Source organism: Cyprinodon tularosa, unplaced genomic scaffold (genome assembly GCF_016077235.1).
Source record: "Cyprinodon tularosa strain WSP-4 unplaced genomic scaffold, ASM1607723v1 ctg151, whole genome shotgun sequence".
NCBI lineage: Eukaryota > Metazoa > Chordata > Actinopteri > Cyprinodontiformes > Cyprinodontidae > Cyprinodon > Cyprinodon tularosa.
Window position 1 is genome coordinate 532,682 of NW_024038343.1, and position 16,470 is coordinate 549,151.

At 37.6% G+C, this 16,470-nt stretch overlaps 1 protein-coding gene across 2 annotated transcripts in view; it reads left to right on the forward strand.

Moving 5' to 3' along the window:
* The window catches only part of LOC119779785 (glucocorticoid-induced transcript 1 protein), a 32,092-nt gene extending 17,392 nt beyond the window's left edge, over positions 1 to 14,700 (forward strand). The window contains exons 4-9 of one of the 2 annotated variants that reach the window (XM_038279567.1): positions 2,461 to 2,550; positions 5,475 to 5,600; positions 7,264 to 7,401; positions 9,572 to 9,764; positions 12,304 to 12,424; positions 14,239 to 14,700. In XM_038279567.1, the coding sequence (XP_038135495.1) occupies positions 2,461 to 2,550; positions 5,475 to 5,600; positions 7,264 to 7,401; positions 9,572 to 9,764; positions 12,304 to 12,424; positions 14,239 to 14,590 (1,020 nt within the window). In that variant the 3' untranslated portion in view covers positions 14,591 to 14,700. The remainder of the gene's footprint in view (positions 1 to 2,460; positions 2,551 to 5,474; positions 5,601 to 7,263; positions 7,402 to 9,571; positions 9,765 to 12,303; positions 12,425 to 14,238) is intronic. The other variant, XM_038279568.1, reaches the window with a different exon arrangement.
* Positions 14,701 to 16,470: the final 1,770 nt, after the last annotated feature.

Consider the following 16,470-nt stretch of genomic DNA (forward strand, 5'->3'; position numbering starts at 1 on the left):
TCGACCGATATTGCACAGCCAGGTGTCGGGTATCAGTATCTGGGCCAAAAAATGGCATTGGCACAACACTAGTTTATACCACTTAAATAAAAACCACACAAAATTGAACAAAATTAAAACAGTCGGTATGTTCTCTAATCTGTTTATAACCGGTAGATAAAGCATTATTTTGCAAATGTTATATTTTAAATCAGAATTTTCCAAAGTAGAAATCAGGAATTTTTCTGACATTTTGCTCTTAATATTTAGTTGATTATGTATCTGAATTTTTTTCATAGAGTCATTAATTCCTAAAATCCCTTGTAAACATTGTGGCTCATGTGGTAACATCCAGGTTAGCATCTTGGCAAAAGAGTGAAACACTTTTAGCTTATTAATACCCTGTGGTTTCACTTATTTCTTTAACTAGTGTTACTATTTATGAGTGTAAGAAGACCGGTGGTGCATTCCAGAACAATTTAATGGATAAATGTACTACATTGTAAAGGAAGTTGATTACCTTTCAGGTAATAGCAGAGCTATACACAGTTAGCGCTACCTTCTGCACAGGCTCACACACTAAGCTAGCTGGGAAGGGCTGCTTTATATTTTCTTTTACACTGTTTACACTGAGGTTCCATTGGATGTGGAGCCAGTGTCAAAGGGCCATGCTGTGTACCTGGTACCCTAATCCATTGGGAGTGTTTTCACTGAATGGTTGAACTGTGCTCAAGCCAGGATTGCATCATTGTGCTATAGTGGTGTACCTGTAGGCTTTAAATAGAACAACAAACCAGGTATTTGGCTAGTAGCTTGCGTCTCATGGGTCTCTCTTCTTTTGTTTGGATCGAGTTTCGATTTTCGATTTGTTTAGATTTTGAGTTAAAATATTCAGATTTTGTAATGATACTGCCACCTGTGGTCAAAACACAGAAATGCAGCTCTCCCCTGCTTGATCTCGTAGCTCGCACTCATACGTGGCAATTATTATTTTTTTTTTTGTGAGTTGCGATTGGTGTCTGAGCTTAGCTGGTTTCTACTGAGTATCCATGAAATTCATCTTGAATGTATCCATCCATCCACCCATCTTCCTCCGCTTATCCGGGGTCGGGTCGCGGGGGCAGCAGCTTGAATGTAATGCTTCAATTTTTTGTGGACCTATTCAATATTAATGCGTATGACGTCACATCCAACTTTCCACCCAAAGTAGATTCAGGGAAATAGGCTACAGGCTTATAGATGTATCGGCGCTGCTCATCAAATTATGTTTTAGTCACAGTCTAATAAAAATGCAATTTTAAACATATTTTTTTATTAGAAACATGCATAATGTAACTTTAATGCTTGTGTCATGTATTATGGATGTCTTTTAACATCATGAAAATATTTTTTATTACATAAAAGTCCAGAAAATGTGATCCACTGTCTGCACGTGTAGTCTTTCATTTGTAAACTGGAAAGGACCCACTTTGCTTTTTATCAGCTGACTTTCTGCATGAATGATCCGTTCTGCTCTAGATTGATGTGGTGGCAAGCAGCAGAACGCATCTGGGGCACTTCAGAAATGCACTGCAGGGAACTCTGTGGTGCGGTTCTGAATCGCCACAGTCCCTGCACCTAGCTTACATACTGTTTCCACATCCAGTGTGACCGAGGGCTGAGGCCACTGCGCGTCAACATGATTAGAGACAGAGTCTCTTCTAGAGGAATCTCTGGCTCAGATTTTGTTCTGCAGCTCAGTAAGAAAGCTTAGTCAAACACCCTCAGTTTTTTTTTCTCTCTCTCTCTCATGCTTATTGATAAATGAAAATGCAAACTATAGATCTTGGCAAAATCTGAGGTATTGTAACAAAGTTTGGATCCAAGTTGAACAAACACTAATTTAGGAGAAAAATGTAACGGTAATGTATGTGCACATCTGTTTTTTTTTTTTTTTTATAGAACAACATGTTTGGATACCACTGCCTTAAACAGTCTCGGTTATACCCAGATTTTATATACATCTTTAAATATCTTGTTGGATGATGGGTTGTACAGTCTGTGTTTAGAAAGGGTCTGCTTAAAAAAAGTCTGCGTAGCTGTAAATGTTTGTTCTCTTATTTTAACTTTGAATTTGGTAATCCCTTTTTATTTACATTCAGTTTAATCAGGGTAAAATCCATAAAATCAAATGTGAACCTGTCTTTTTGTTTACATTCACCTAGATATAAAAAATATTATTTGAATACATTTTGCATTGCATAAAAAAGATTTACACTCCTTTTTGTCTGTTCTCCAGAAAATGTGTAACTTGTTCACTCCAATAAATATGTTAGACATATCAATTCAGTTTATTTATATAGCGCCAAATTCACAACACATGTCATCTCAAGGCACTTTACAGTTATATGTAAGCTATTTGCAAGCATATGTAAGCTATTTCTTCGTGCAAGAAGAAATTGTTTTGTAACATGCTGTTGTGTGTTTTATTATTTTTTTTAGACTCCAGGTCTCTGGACTGATGAGGCAGCTGAACTGGGAAGTCCTCACCAGCGGTCCGCCTCTTGGGGGAGCGCAGATCATCTGAAAGAGGTATTTTAACTTGTTTTGACCTTTCGATCTTTAAGGTCACTGCTGATTCATACAACTAACAAGTCATTATATTCACACAGCTGCTTAAAGAAAATATTTCTGCCATTCTTGAGGTTCTCCATTTACTTGGCTTGTTTTTATTTGTCAGAGTCTGAGGTCAGCCTAAATGTTACTCTCCTGAAAGTTGGTTTCCACCCCTGTCTATCTGCTGGCCTTGGCAGGCCATCCAGCCAACCACATGGACTCCATCCCTCCAGACCACAGGCTAAATTTAACCTCCGTCTTCCCTCTGTTCCTGTATGACTGCAGTGTGAATCTCATTATGGACGGTTGTTTTTTAAGCTCTGCCGGAGCTCCTTACAGGGCTGAAGGCAGTGCTCAGTTGGCTGTGTTTTTCAAAGTAAGCTAAGGAAGTTTTTTTTTCCTTTAGAGCTCCACCTGATTTGTTGTGTTGTAAAGGAAAAACTGTCTTTGCATAGAATAGTTTATGGAGCTACATGTTTTATGAAATACAACTGCAATAGTTTCTATACCATGACTTCCTCTTTTATTTAAGCATAACTCTTAAGTTGATGCAAATTCAGCTGCTTGAAAAAGACAATCCCCGGTACTTGGCCTGACAATCAATAACCCAGAACAGCCAGGAAAATCTTCCTTTTCTCATCAACTAAGATTACACATGGGCTGTCTGGACTTGTCATTATCGACTGCTTCCACTAAGTGAACGCTGTGACCTGGATTCTTGCTCTCTAACCTTTGCAATTTAACGTGTGGGAGGACATTTTTGAAAGGAACACGTCTCTTTGTTGACTGTGTTGCCTGGAGTACAAGATCTGCAGTGAAGAACCACACCTTTGTCTGCACAGCACAACCGTGTCTGTTGGTCCTACAAAGGGTATCCTGTTGTTTTGCTGATACTCGGCCAGATGTAGAAACACCCACTGACCCAACTTATTTCATCACCAGGCATGTAAGACTGACTCTAGAAATATTCTGACTTGCATCAACATTGAAGTCGAGTTTGTTTTGAAACCTTCAGGTAGCAGCAGAGTCTTGCAAAAGCACACATCACATTCGGTCATAAACCTCCAACTGTTTTATTGGGATTTTTTGTTAACGACGAACACTAAGCAGAAGATAAATGTGAAGTGAAAATAAAGATTCTCAAATTTTTTAGCTTTTTTTTTACTAAATGAAAATCTAAGTAGTGTCTCATTAGTTTGTCTCATTTAGTTTTAGTAAGTCTGTTTGGATATGTCTCTACTAGGTTTGCACTTTACGATTTTTTTTCTCTGCAGAATAGTTTGTTTTTTAAGGTTGGGTGATCGGTGTCCTCCATTTTATTTACATGTCCCACCCAAGGCTGCTACTGACAGTCTAGCTCAGGGGTGTCAAACTCATTTTCACTGAGGGCCACATAAGCGTAATTGCTGTCCTTAAAGGGCCAGATGTAACTTATAAATGTAACTAAATGTAATTGAATGTAATGTAAAATAAATGTAACGACTCCTTAATGTTAAATAACTCATTATTTATTATAACTTATTCAAGTGACAATTACAGTTGCATAGAAAACATATGCTTGCTTGTTGCTGTAACACACACGTGTCACACAGCCGCTTCCTACCTAGTCCTCCTCATCGGTCTCTCCCCCTCCGCCCGAATCACTATCATATTTTGAAGCATTTCTAAAACCTGTTTCACTGTTAGGTTTCTTCTGAACGCCACTTTTTCCATATTAGTCAAAAAGTTCTAGGTAGAATGTTGGTTGCTAGGCAACGGTACCAATCGTCAATCAACCGCGGGAAGAATTTACAATGCAACTAATAGAGCCGTCAAAATGGCGGTTGTGGGGGATCGAGGTAGAATTAACCATATTTATTTTTTACGTTTTAATTGTATAAAAAAAAAAAAAATTAAAATGAAGGAAATTTAGAATCAGGAAAATTGAGTTAACATGAGCAACATAAATTTAATTTTAAATATAGTTCTTTCCCTTTAAAATCTCAGAACCATCAAAATGACGGCTGTGGGAGTTCTAGCGGGCCACATAAAATGACTTGGCGGGCCACATCTGGCCCACGGGCCTTGAGTTTGACACATGTGGTCTAGCTAATCAATGTTTTTTTATCGCAAGGTTTTTTTTAATTGATAATTTAATTGCAAAAGTTGCTTTATGAGAATTTCAGAATTTGAACCAGCTAAAGATGAAACTCTGCCTCTTGGGGAGCATTGAATAGAGCCTATTTACACCACACACATTTTCAATCTAAAATTCAAAATGCATATTTTGTACATACAGTTGTGGATGCATAACAGCCCTGAGTTGGTTATTATTTTAGCAAATGGCATGTTTTCGAGTCTCTATACTCCACTTAACAATTAATTGATTACTAAAATAGTTGTTTATTTCAGTAATCCATTATCATGATAAATTCTTTTAGTTCTTGTTTGAGCTCAGCTCCCAGTCATAAGGCAGCTTATAACAGGTTGTCTTTCAGAATTTACCTGTTTAACTACATCCATGTCCTGTCTTGGTCAATAGATTTTATTTAAGGTTTTTAGGGTAAAGGGGACAGAATAAAAAAAACACAGCAAAAATGTTTTGTTTTTTTTTAAGCCATGTATTATTTTCCTTTTGCTTTACAAATATGCTGTGTCTTATTTTGTCATATAAAAATCCCCCCAAAAAGTACATAAAATTTGTTGTTATAATTTAACAAAACATGAGATAAGTATTGACGTTGATGTTCTCTGCCTTTTGCTATGATGAACCTTTTTAATCCATAAATTCCACTAAATATTCTGCTTATTTAGATTTATATCATGAAATAGTAGCTTGTAGCTTCCATCATAAGTTTTTCATGCAGTGGTTGATGATTGTGACCTGCTGGTTTACTGACTTGGTCTTATTTCCCCTTCAGCAGATTGCTAAACTGAGACTGCAGCTGCAGCGCGGCAAACAGGTCACCCGGCAGAGCAAAGACAGGGAGCAGAGCTCGCTGCAGCTGCCGCAACCGGCACAGCACAGTGCTGCATGCCAATCACAGGTAGGTTTCTCATGTCACACGGCTCTGTCATGCACTGTTGAGGTAAAAACATTTCCATTCACTCAAATTAGGTGGTGCAAGATTTTATCCAAGCTGCTCCGATATGATAATGGAGCTAAGCAGTTTGGATGAAAACACTGAAATGAAACGGACGGTTACAAAACTGCAACACAGCTGCTGAAGATTAGAAAACTGCAAACAATTTAGTTTAGGAAATCATTCTCCATAACCTTCTGTTATCAGCAGATATAGTGAAGTTCTGTACCAATAAATTCACATACTTGTAAGTTATTATTAAGTTAATCATATCTATAGGTTAAGATTTATGTATTTGTAATAAGTGAAAAAAAATATCAGAATATTTATTAGATATGTATGATATCTGTTCCACTGACTTAATTAAACATGCCAAGTTGATGTCAGCGGTCACTGAAGTCAAAAGGAGACTGAGGACGGGGAATGTGTCTGGGCATGCCTTTCCCTCTACTCAGCAGCTCATTCATTAGCAGATTTCCACCCAGGAAGAGAGAGACACTGAACTGCTTCACAAACTAACAGGAATACTGATATGTTTGTAACCATAACTCTCTTCTTTTCATCTCAGCCAGGATCTGGTTAAAAGCAGCCCTCTAACCTAGATGTATGCACTTTATGGTTCCAAACATATTTCTGACACTTCCAGTCATCATTATGCAACAGAAATGCACATCAACGATCCACTTCTGTTTACATGGTGTTTTTGTGTTTCATAATATAATACATGCAATAGAACTTCTGTCTTAATGGTTCAGCACATCAAAGCACCCAACACATTTAGGAGAATATAGACGCCACACAGCAACCGAATATTTACTTATCTGTAAGGGACTGTCACTAGAAATGTTCTAAACGGCTCAGAGAAAAAAAAAAAAAAAAAAAAAAAACATAACAGTAGATACCGGTGTCTTTATGTAATTATTTAACTATTGAGAAATAAGATATTGCAGTATAATAACCACATCATACTAATGAAAAGGAAGGTAAGAAAAAGCAGATAGCACAGGGCTTTGAATGCTGATGTAAGTCTGTAAGGACGCGTCGTTTTGCATTACATTGCGCTGATGTAGTCAGATAAAATGCTGCATAACTGTCCACAATGCTTTGAAAACAATAATTTATGTATTTTATTTAGTACCACATATGCAAGTGGCTCAATTCAGACTTTTTGAAAAGTGAAAATTTTGTAATATGTACATTCAGACCCCTCGCATCAGGACCTCTGCTGTAGAGCACATGGAGAGTACTCGGCTTTAAATGCGATTCATAATGTAAAGAGTTGCTTCAAAAATATATTTATGTACATAATGTATAATCGTTAATCAACAAAGAAAAAGCAAATACATTGATGAATGCTAATGTACCGCAGTATTGTTAACTGTTTAGCAACAAGCAATTATTTTTATTCATAAATATGAATCTGTACCTGATGAGTTATCACTTCTTCTGGGGGTATCACAATTCTTCAAGGAACATTTAAACCACTACCTCAACTAACTGGCAGAAATTATTGAGAGGTGTATAGGTTGCCTGGGGAATGGGATTATGTTTTAATCTAGCTCTAAAAAGGGTTTAATATTAGAGAACAGATCCCGTATTAATGGACAAATCTCATCTTCTGTCATAGTACAAGGGAACTTCATCAACTCTAACGTCAACCCCGGTGCACAAGTCGCTCATATGCAGAGTGCCGAGCAGCGTGGAGGGGATCAACCATGAGCTGGAAAACGTATTCATAAGAGACGACTGGGAGCCTGGCTTGCAGGTAGAAATTTGTGCTCGCACCAGAGATATATTTGGCTATGAAATGTAATAATTTACTGGGCAGTGATGGTTATATTGCAGAGCTATGATAAAGTCATGTAATGTTTTACTCACAAAGTTTAATATCTGACTAATGTGATAGATGGGTAGGAATGTTCACAATCTGCCCCTAACCGCATAGAAGAATAACCATAGAAAACAGTCTCAGAGGATCAGTGTTTGTAATCAGTCGTGGAAAAAAAGGCTTTGAGTCACACTGACCTCCAACACACTTCTGTGATTCAGTTATGACACAATTCTGCCTCTGCACAAGTTTTTTATCTCTTTCACAAATCGATAGAAAGAAATTTCCATATTGGAAGTAATTTAGTTCACAGCCAGACCAGAGATGGGTTCTTAAATGATTTATTTAGTTGAAGTGTTTAATGTGGGCATCTAAGAGGAAAGATGGTGGCATCACAAGTGGATTGATAAGGTTGCTGAAGGTTCAGACTGTCAGGAAAAGAAGGAAATGAAGTTCAGCAACCTAAGAGGCCTAGTTAAATAGCATGTGGGATATACAGACAACATCTTGTCCTGATGTTGAAAATGAACGACAGGATATGGAATAATTGCACATTATCATCCACTGGCCTCATGTAGGCCTACAATGCAACTCCTCGATAAGGAAAGTCACTGTGTGTACAAGAAATTCCCTAATCAGAAATGTGTTTTCCGATTTTTAAACACCAGTTTTACAAAGCCCTGACCTGACTATAGATTTGTTTTGTTTTTTTACATTATTATTTTTTTACTTTTAAGAAAAATAGGAATTAAAACTAGTATTTTTTCAATAAAATGAAATCCTATTTTTCCCGACATAGATTTAAGTTTCAGAGCTCATTCTTTCTGTATCAAAGAATATCTGTTTTTGTACATATTGCAGCAAATAATATATATATATACTTGTTTAAGACAGATTTTTAGCTCACACTAAAACCTTTGGGGTTTTAGTTTTTTGCACAGAAAAATGTAACGTGGCACATATCTCAACAGATGTTTTTTTTCTATTAGGGAATTTTAAAGTAAATTGTGTTTTTTAAAGCTGAGCTGAATCCCTGATTCAATGTAGGATTTTTAAAAAATATTTTTAAACTAAAAAAACCCTAAGCAGCATGTCTGTAATTGGGTGTCTAGTATCCATATCAGGACCAGAGGTGACATCAAGCCTTATAGGTTGAGAAAGCAGTCCCTGTTACACAGCTCTGCAGTTCAACTGGGTGTTTTCTAATGTTTCAGCTTTCCTTTGCAATTTAAAAGTCAGCTGTGCCTTAAATTTATGGGACCCTGATGGTTTCATAATTGTCCCCTGATGCCTACTGTCATTGTGCCAACTCCTTGCAAATTCAGCTATGTACAAACACCTCCCTGCTCGGCATCTATTTCTCCTGGGCACTTAAGTGTGCAAAAGTTTTGTTGCCAAGTGAATGTCAATATTTTACACATTGTCTCAGAATATGAGGCACACAGCTGAACTTTTTGAATTGCTAAAGGAACTAATAAACAATTAATAGTTGCCAAACCTTTCAACTTGTTAGTCATGCTTAAGATTTATTAGATTCATGCAAAGACAGGCTTATAAAGTTAGTTCTTACATATATTTCAGTCTCCTGGAGTTAACTTGCTTAGAGGCCTGTAAATAAGGGCTGATATGAGGTTGTAAACCTTGGCAGGGCTGTGATGCTCCTCACCCACATGGCTGAAACCCACAAACACACGCACTCACCTACAGATTTACAGCTTGCTGTGCACTCTGCCTTCTTCCTGCTCTCTCTTTTCAATCAGCAGAGCCAAAGCTGAACACAATTCACCTCCCGCTGTTCTCAAGCACCATCTGCTGTGGTGTTTGCTTCTCCAGTATCCCTTTAGACAAACACATCAGAGGGCTTTTAGCTGGAGATGTTTTAGGATTTGGAACATTTTCGATGGCGTTTTGGATTGAATGTGACGTCATGTAGAGAGTGAGCTGTTTGACTGAAAACCTCTCCATCTGTTGGTATCAGTACTTGAATTACTCTCTGAGGGTTGTGGAGGAAGGGCTGTGTCTTCTTTAAAATCCTGACCTCTCTGCCATGCTGGGACTCACAAACTTTAACGCATGACTTCTCACCATCTCCTTTTTGACCTTACAGGCCATGGAGGCGGTGGATGGCCGCCGCCCCCCCTTTCCCCCGCACCGCTATAGCAGCAGTAACGGTGATACACGTGACACAGACACCCAGGCCCCGTCAAGTGGTGAATCAAGCCCATCTCCCCTACCCTGCAGCTCTGACCTCCTTCACTCCCCTGATGGAAGTCCCTGCTCCACTGAGGAAACGGATAAAGGTAGGCGTTCAGTTAAAGTGGAAATGAAACGGTTAACCAAACTACCTTAATTCATGAAATTGCATCTTACTTTTTCTATAAAATGAAATCATATTTTTCCCGACATAGCTTTAAGTTACCAATAATCAATCATCTTATCAATAAATATAATTACAAAAGTGAAAAGTATAAACGTAAAAGAAAAAACAAAGCATTTTTTTGTGAGGGCATCGCCATGTTGCAGTGCTGCAAGCAGCTCTACCTCACAACCGTAAAACACATAAGCTTCGTCTTTCTTTGGCATGAAGAAAGACGAAGCTGAAAGGTACGGAGCCCCTAAAGGGACATGGAGGGGGAAAAAATAACTTTAGCGAGATCCCGCAATAGTTTTGCGAAAAAAGTTCATTTTTTCCCCTCCAAGTCCCTTTAGGGGCTCCGTAGAAAGGAACCTTGAGCGTATTACATAATTATTGATAATAGGAAGACGCAATTTAATGAATTAAAATAGTTTGATTAATCGTTTCATTTCCATCTTAAACTGATCTAGCTGAAATGTCCAGTAAAAGAAAAAAAAGCAGGGATCAAAGATTGGTCTGCTTTTAGACTGAAATTCCAATAAACAAATATATTGTGAACAATATAATCACTTAATGGACTTTTACAGAACATTTAGAGATTAATTTTGACTTGCTTTAATACATGTTTTAACAACTTATTGGCATCGATGGCTGTTTAAAAAAGAAATTAAAATCCAACATGGTAATTTGAGAATACATACTTGGTGTGGATATTCTACACATTATGAATCAGATTCCTAGAATGAAATCAGCTCTGCTGTTAATGGTTTTTATGGCTCCTTTTTATGACAGCAGTTTAGTCTTCTATAACATTTTATTAGGTAGGAGCATTTAGAGAGAACTATTTTTAAGCATTACCCTTGCACACACTCTATAAATTCAGATTTCAAGGTCTTCTCTTATTTTGCCTCTTCGACTCAACTCAAATAGAGATAATTAAATTTTTGATAATAATTCAATTTGATTAATCTCAATCTGGAGAAACTTGCCATTGCATTTAACCCATCCCCTTGGGGAGCAGTGGGCTGCCATTCTGTGGCGCCCGGGGAGCAGTGTGGCATTTAAGGTCTTGCTCAGAGACCCAGAGTGGAGGCTGTGGGGGTCAAACCGGGTACTTGCAACCTTTTCAGAGCACAAGCGCACTGCTCTAACCACTAAGCCAACACTCCCCCTGAAGTCCGTCTTATATCAAAGTCCGTCTTTGATATAATATTGACTTTTTTTAAAGCATTATATGTGTGAAAGGGGATCTTAAAATATATTCTGTATTTAACAGGGAGTCAATAAAAGGGTCCTTAAATAGGAGAAATATGTTCTGTTTTTAATTTCCAGTAAAAGCCCCAGTAGAGTTTGGGAAACGCTACATGTTTACATTTGTGGTAGGATGGAAAAGCATTTTTCCTGTATGCAATGCAAACAAGCCAGAATGTACAGTTTGTCATGGAGCCCTAGCAGTAAAAGTGAGTGAGTTTATAGATATTCTCCTGATTTATTTATGGTTAATTTGAATAAAGATCTATCTTGCAGGTTTTTTTATGTTTCTCTGCATTACACACCTGATTCAGATGACTTCAGCTCAGCAAAAGCCTGTTAATCAGTCATCAAATGAAATTACCCGTCCAATATAATTTTTTTTGTTGACAGTCACTTTAGCATGTGTTTTTCAGGGCCCCCTTGGTTTGGAGTTATTGGTTTTAATGTGGGGTTCCCTAATTGCATTATGAACACCAATATTCAAAAACCCTGACCTGTCAATTTTGAATACTAATTGTTTTAAAAGACTTAGTGTTTCCTAATACTAGTATTAGGATATATTTCCTAACTGCAAGTGAGGTATTACTCTGTTATGATTGAGGACTGAACTAAAATGGCATTGACAGTGACGGATTTTCAGACCTTTGCAGCGGTAGATAAGATCAGGAGATAAGGTTGGTTTCACATTTAATGATTGGTTAGATACTGAAGTTTTCAGTTATAAATATGAAGAAACGTGGATGAAAGTACTATAAAGTAGTGAAAGAGAGGGACACAAAGAGTCACACATTGAATAGAAAAACTTTTATGCTTTATTTTTTGGGGGGTCGAGGGTAATAATAGATGCACAGAGTCAGGAAACTTGCAGTTTTAGTTTTCATAATAATGTTTCTCCATATTTCCACTTTTAATTATTAATTTAATAACTAATAATTTAATTCTAGTTGAAAAGTTCAACTGAAACATTATTAGTTCATTTTTTTTCTTTTCTTTAGTCCAACTGCTTTTAATGTTCTTTCTTGTTTCCGCATCATTTTTTAAAATAATTTATTCTTTTATTTTTTCTTCTACTTGCTCTGATTCTGTTTTATCTTCCTGTATTTTAATCATGTAAAGCACTTTGCATTGTCTTTGTACTGAATTGTGCTATACAAATAAATTTGCCTTGCCAAATTTGCCTAATAATCTGAAAAGGCCTCACAAGCATTTCCTCTGTTTTCTGTTTTCAGACAACGGATGCAGTTCTCCTCTCCCCAAATTCGCCACGTCGCCCAAACCAAACAACAGCTACATGTTTAAACGGGAACCACCAGAGGGATGTGAGCGGGTCAAAGTGTTTGATGAACTGGTGTAAGTAGAACCAGGATGCCTGTCCATCATTTCATGTGTTTGGATAAAGTAAAGGTTTTAGAACATACCAAATGCTCTAACCCTGAAAAGAACCTTCAAGGTACTCAAGAAGATAAAGTTGTGTTCACACTGAACACATTTTGAATGTAAGAAAGGCGTCTAACACCTCAACTTAGACGTCCGTTTATATTGGAGTCAGACGCTGTCAGACGGTTTTATTTGCTTTGACGAGTTATTAAAAAAGTAAACGGTGCAGTTTATCAGGATTATGATCCCAAATAGAAATATTCTGTTCTTGTCCGGAGCGGCAGACCCACCACATACCGATGGGTGCCAGAGTCCCCAGTTAAAGCTTTCTGAAGCTCGCCAGGTAGTCGGGGTTTTCCAGCTGCCGTTTATAGCGACTGAAAGTAAATATAAAGAGTTTTTTAGATTTCTAGAAAAAACTATAAGCACCAGAATTTAAAAATCAAAACATTTTCCCTGACAGGTTTTGCAAATTTTAGTTAATGTGGGTATTTATAAACTGTAGTGGAGTAATAATGATCAGCACTCTCTCTTTTCCTTGTGCATAAAGCAACCCAATCTCCTGGCTTTTTAAAACCAGAGGAGTTTGACCTCATTATATGTATATACATTTTTCATAGTTTAATGCTTACAGCATTGCAGAAGTGATCACTGCTTGCATGTAGCATCCGTCTCTAGACAGCGGCTGGATCAGCTTCTCTGACACTCAACATCCAGCTGCAGAAATTGATATTTGCCAACTGTAGTGTCAGCCGCTCTAGAGGCTCTTCACACGCATCAAGCCAAACGTGCAGCATAAAACGTGGAAAGATTCCAAACACGTCGGGCAGGATGAGCGTAAGGCACTGCGAGATATCGTTAAGCCGCCTGAGGCGCGTCATTATAGACTTTTCATATAAACCGGATGCACTTCATTCAGCCTGTTATTTGCTCCAAGTCTTTTACTCTTTGTTGTTGGCAGCTCACATGAACCACAGACGTTTGAAAAATTTTGAAAATACAACTTCCATTCAATTTCTTTTATCTCTGCTTTTTAAATTTATATTTGTATTTATAAACACCTTAATGATACTAAATATAGCTTATGGTGAGATGATATTCAGTTTCATTGAAGGGAGAAAGTCCAAGAATATGGTGCTTTCTCTGGTTTGAAATATACAGGATATTTGAGTTTCTGATTTGCTGACCACTGCACCCATTTCAGCAGAGTATGGAATAAAAAAAATTGTTTTCAATGTGAAGGAGCAGCAAAAAATAAAAAGAAGCCCACTTATTGAACGTCCTGGATGTCTTACGTGCATCTTATGTGATTTTACACTGGAAGTTGTTTTAAGACATCAGTACCAGGGATCTGGTTTTTCTTAAACTTTACATTTATCTTCTGCTTTGTTTTTTATTACTTTTGTTGATACTGCTTTCAGGGGATGAAAGAACAAACCTCCATCCTACCTGTTATAAATATCCATTTGCACCTCATGTTTAAATTCAAAGCTGAAATTCAAAAGGACCCTGATTTTGGACTTTAAACTAAGACCTAAAGCGAAGTAGTGGCTTTCTAATTGGATCATGAATTTGTCATTTTGGGCTTTAGTTTCCTTTCCTTTTTTGTTTATGATGACCCCTTGACATCCAAATGAATTATGTTAATTGCATAAAAACTTTAATTTTCCCTTGATTCTTACTGGACAATAGGATTAAAACAACGTTGCTAACTAAATAAATGACACTATAATCTTGTTTTCAGTAAAAACAGTCATAATGTAAGTGTAACTTGTTTTTCTTTTCAGCTCTGGCAAATCAAAAGGCTTCCCTCTGTTCTCATGTCCCGACAAAAACAAGGTGAACTTCATTCCCAGGGGCTCTGCCTTCTGCCCCGTCAAACTCCTCTGCTCCTCGCTGTTCTCCCCCATCAGCCCCAGTTTTCATGTCAGCAGCGGCCACGCAACTCAGGTGACCCCGTCTCAGCCCACGGGGCCAGGAGCATTTTTGTCCTCCCCAGAAAGGAGCGTTGACCTGAGTGTTAGCCTGAGGTCAAGTGTAGGCACAGGCGGCCAGAGCGCTGACGCAGGAGACGGCTCAGCACATGTTGTCCTCACCAGCTGGTCCTCAGGTATTCATGACCAAACCACATACAAATAAAACATTGCAACTAGCCTGGTAGTTTGGAATGGGGAAAAAAAAGGAAGAAAAAAAAAAAACAACACAAAAAAAATCACACTGATAATCCTAACCTTAGCCAGTAGGGGGTGCCCACGGCTCTGGAAATCACAAGCGCCCTTTGAAAAGAGTATCAGCGTCCTGCTGCATGAAACTTCCTGTTAGGATTATTGTTTGATGTTTTAGGATTAATACTCGATGTTTGGGCATTGTTGCTGACCTTGGTCATCAGCCTCTCTCCTCCCATCCCTAACTAACCTCCTCTCCATCAACACACATAGCAGAAAATTTTTTTTGCTTATTCTGCAACAAATAGAACTAAATAATTAAATTATATGTAGCGTTGGCAATTTTATGAAGATAAAAATAAAAAAAAAAATCCAAAATTGTAACCTTGCAATATCAGCTAAAACTGCATCGTGTTCATGTTATCCAGCTAGCTTATTAGCTGTTCAGTGTTGAAGCTAATACACATATCGGAATTCTTATACTTTACCAAATTATGGCTGTTAAGGTTACAGGGCGTTTTCTTTTGCTCACATGTATGTTTGAACGTACTTGTTGCATGTTGGTAAGAAGAAAGCAGCAGTACTTGTATGTAGTTGTCCATCAACGGGTTTTTTAGGGCCAGGCCTAAACATGTACACCTAGTGTTATTACCAGCATAACCGGATGAGCCGAGCACAAAATGCAAATACGAGCTGTTTAATCAGTGGCCAGGAAACCAACCACAAACAAATGACTTTCTGATTCCCTTTTTTATTGGCCTTCCCAGTTTAAAGCAATAACTCAGGTCAGTTAGAAAGTAAACGGTGTGACTGCATTACCAATACCCAGTTTATCTATTCATAGAAATATTTTGTAATTCCCTTTATTTTTTATTTTATTTTATTTTGTTTACTTCCAGGAATGGAAGGTTCATTAAAACTGAGTTGTTTGTTTTTTTGTCAGATTTTTGACATTAAACCTGTTCAGGTTGAGCTTAAGGTGCCTACGACACATTCCAGGTTTGCTCTAATGCAAACCCACTTAGCTGCATAAGCTACTTTAACCTTCATTTGAATTGAGAATTTTCTAATAATGTAGCAATGCTATTCCACGTGTACCAAAGCAAAATACAAAAGGGCACAAAGACACAGTCACATTCGGGATGTCAGGGCAATTTTCTGTGCCTCAATGTTTGTGTTTTTTTTGTGTTTTTTTTTACTTCAAGGAACTTAGTGACGAAAGAGGCTCTGGGTTAATTTACCACCTTCAGAATCTGTTTGCCCATTTTATACCCCTTAATACTATTGAATACCAATGTATTTAGAGAGAGATCCTATTTTTAACAGCTATTTTTTCAGCTGTGTTCAGACTTAAAGCTTATAATAGTTGTATATTTAGTTCAACAGTCAAAGTGAGTGGCAGGATAATTACAAAATCTGAAAGAAGAACAAAAGAGAGCCTAAATAGTTTGGAAAGCCAAACTCTGGTGGCAGTACGTTACACATTGTCCACTTAAACAAAAAGAAGCAATTGCAGAGTTTTTAGTTTGGATGCGTAAAGCTTTATAAAGCAATTTTTTTTAAGTCACTCCTTTAAATTGACATTTGATCCCTGATCAAATCATAAAAAACTAAGGGACCTTCTGCCAGTAGATGCAACTTATCAGAGTCACTTTAACACATTTCCCTATATATAAGGAAAACTTTAAATTCCAGGTTGTTGGAAGCGGGTTTGAGCAGGCTGCTCCCTTTAAACTCTCCAAAATACTACAACAGAGCAACCCATTAAACGGGTTAAACAATCTGTGCTCAACCCATAAACATTTCAAAAACAACTGCTTTTTATTAATTAGCCCAAGCCTTAGCACTTACTTG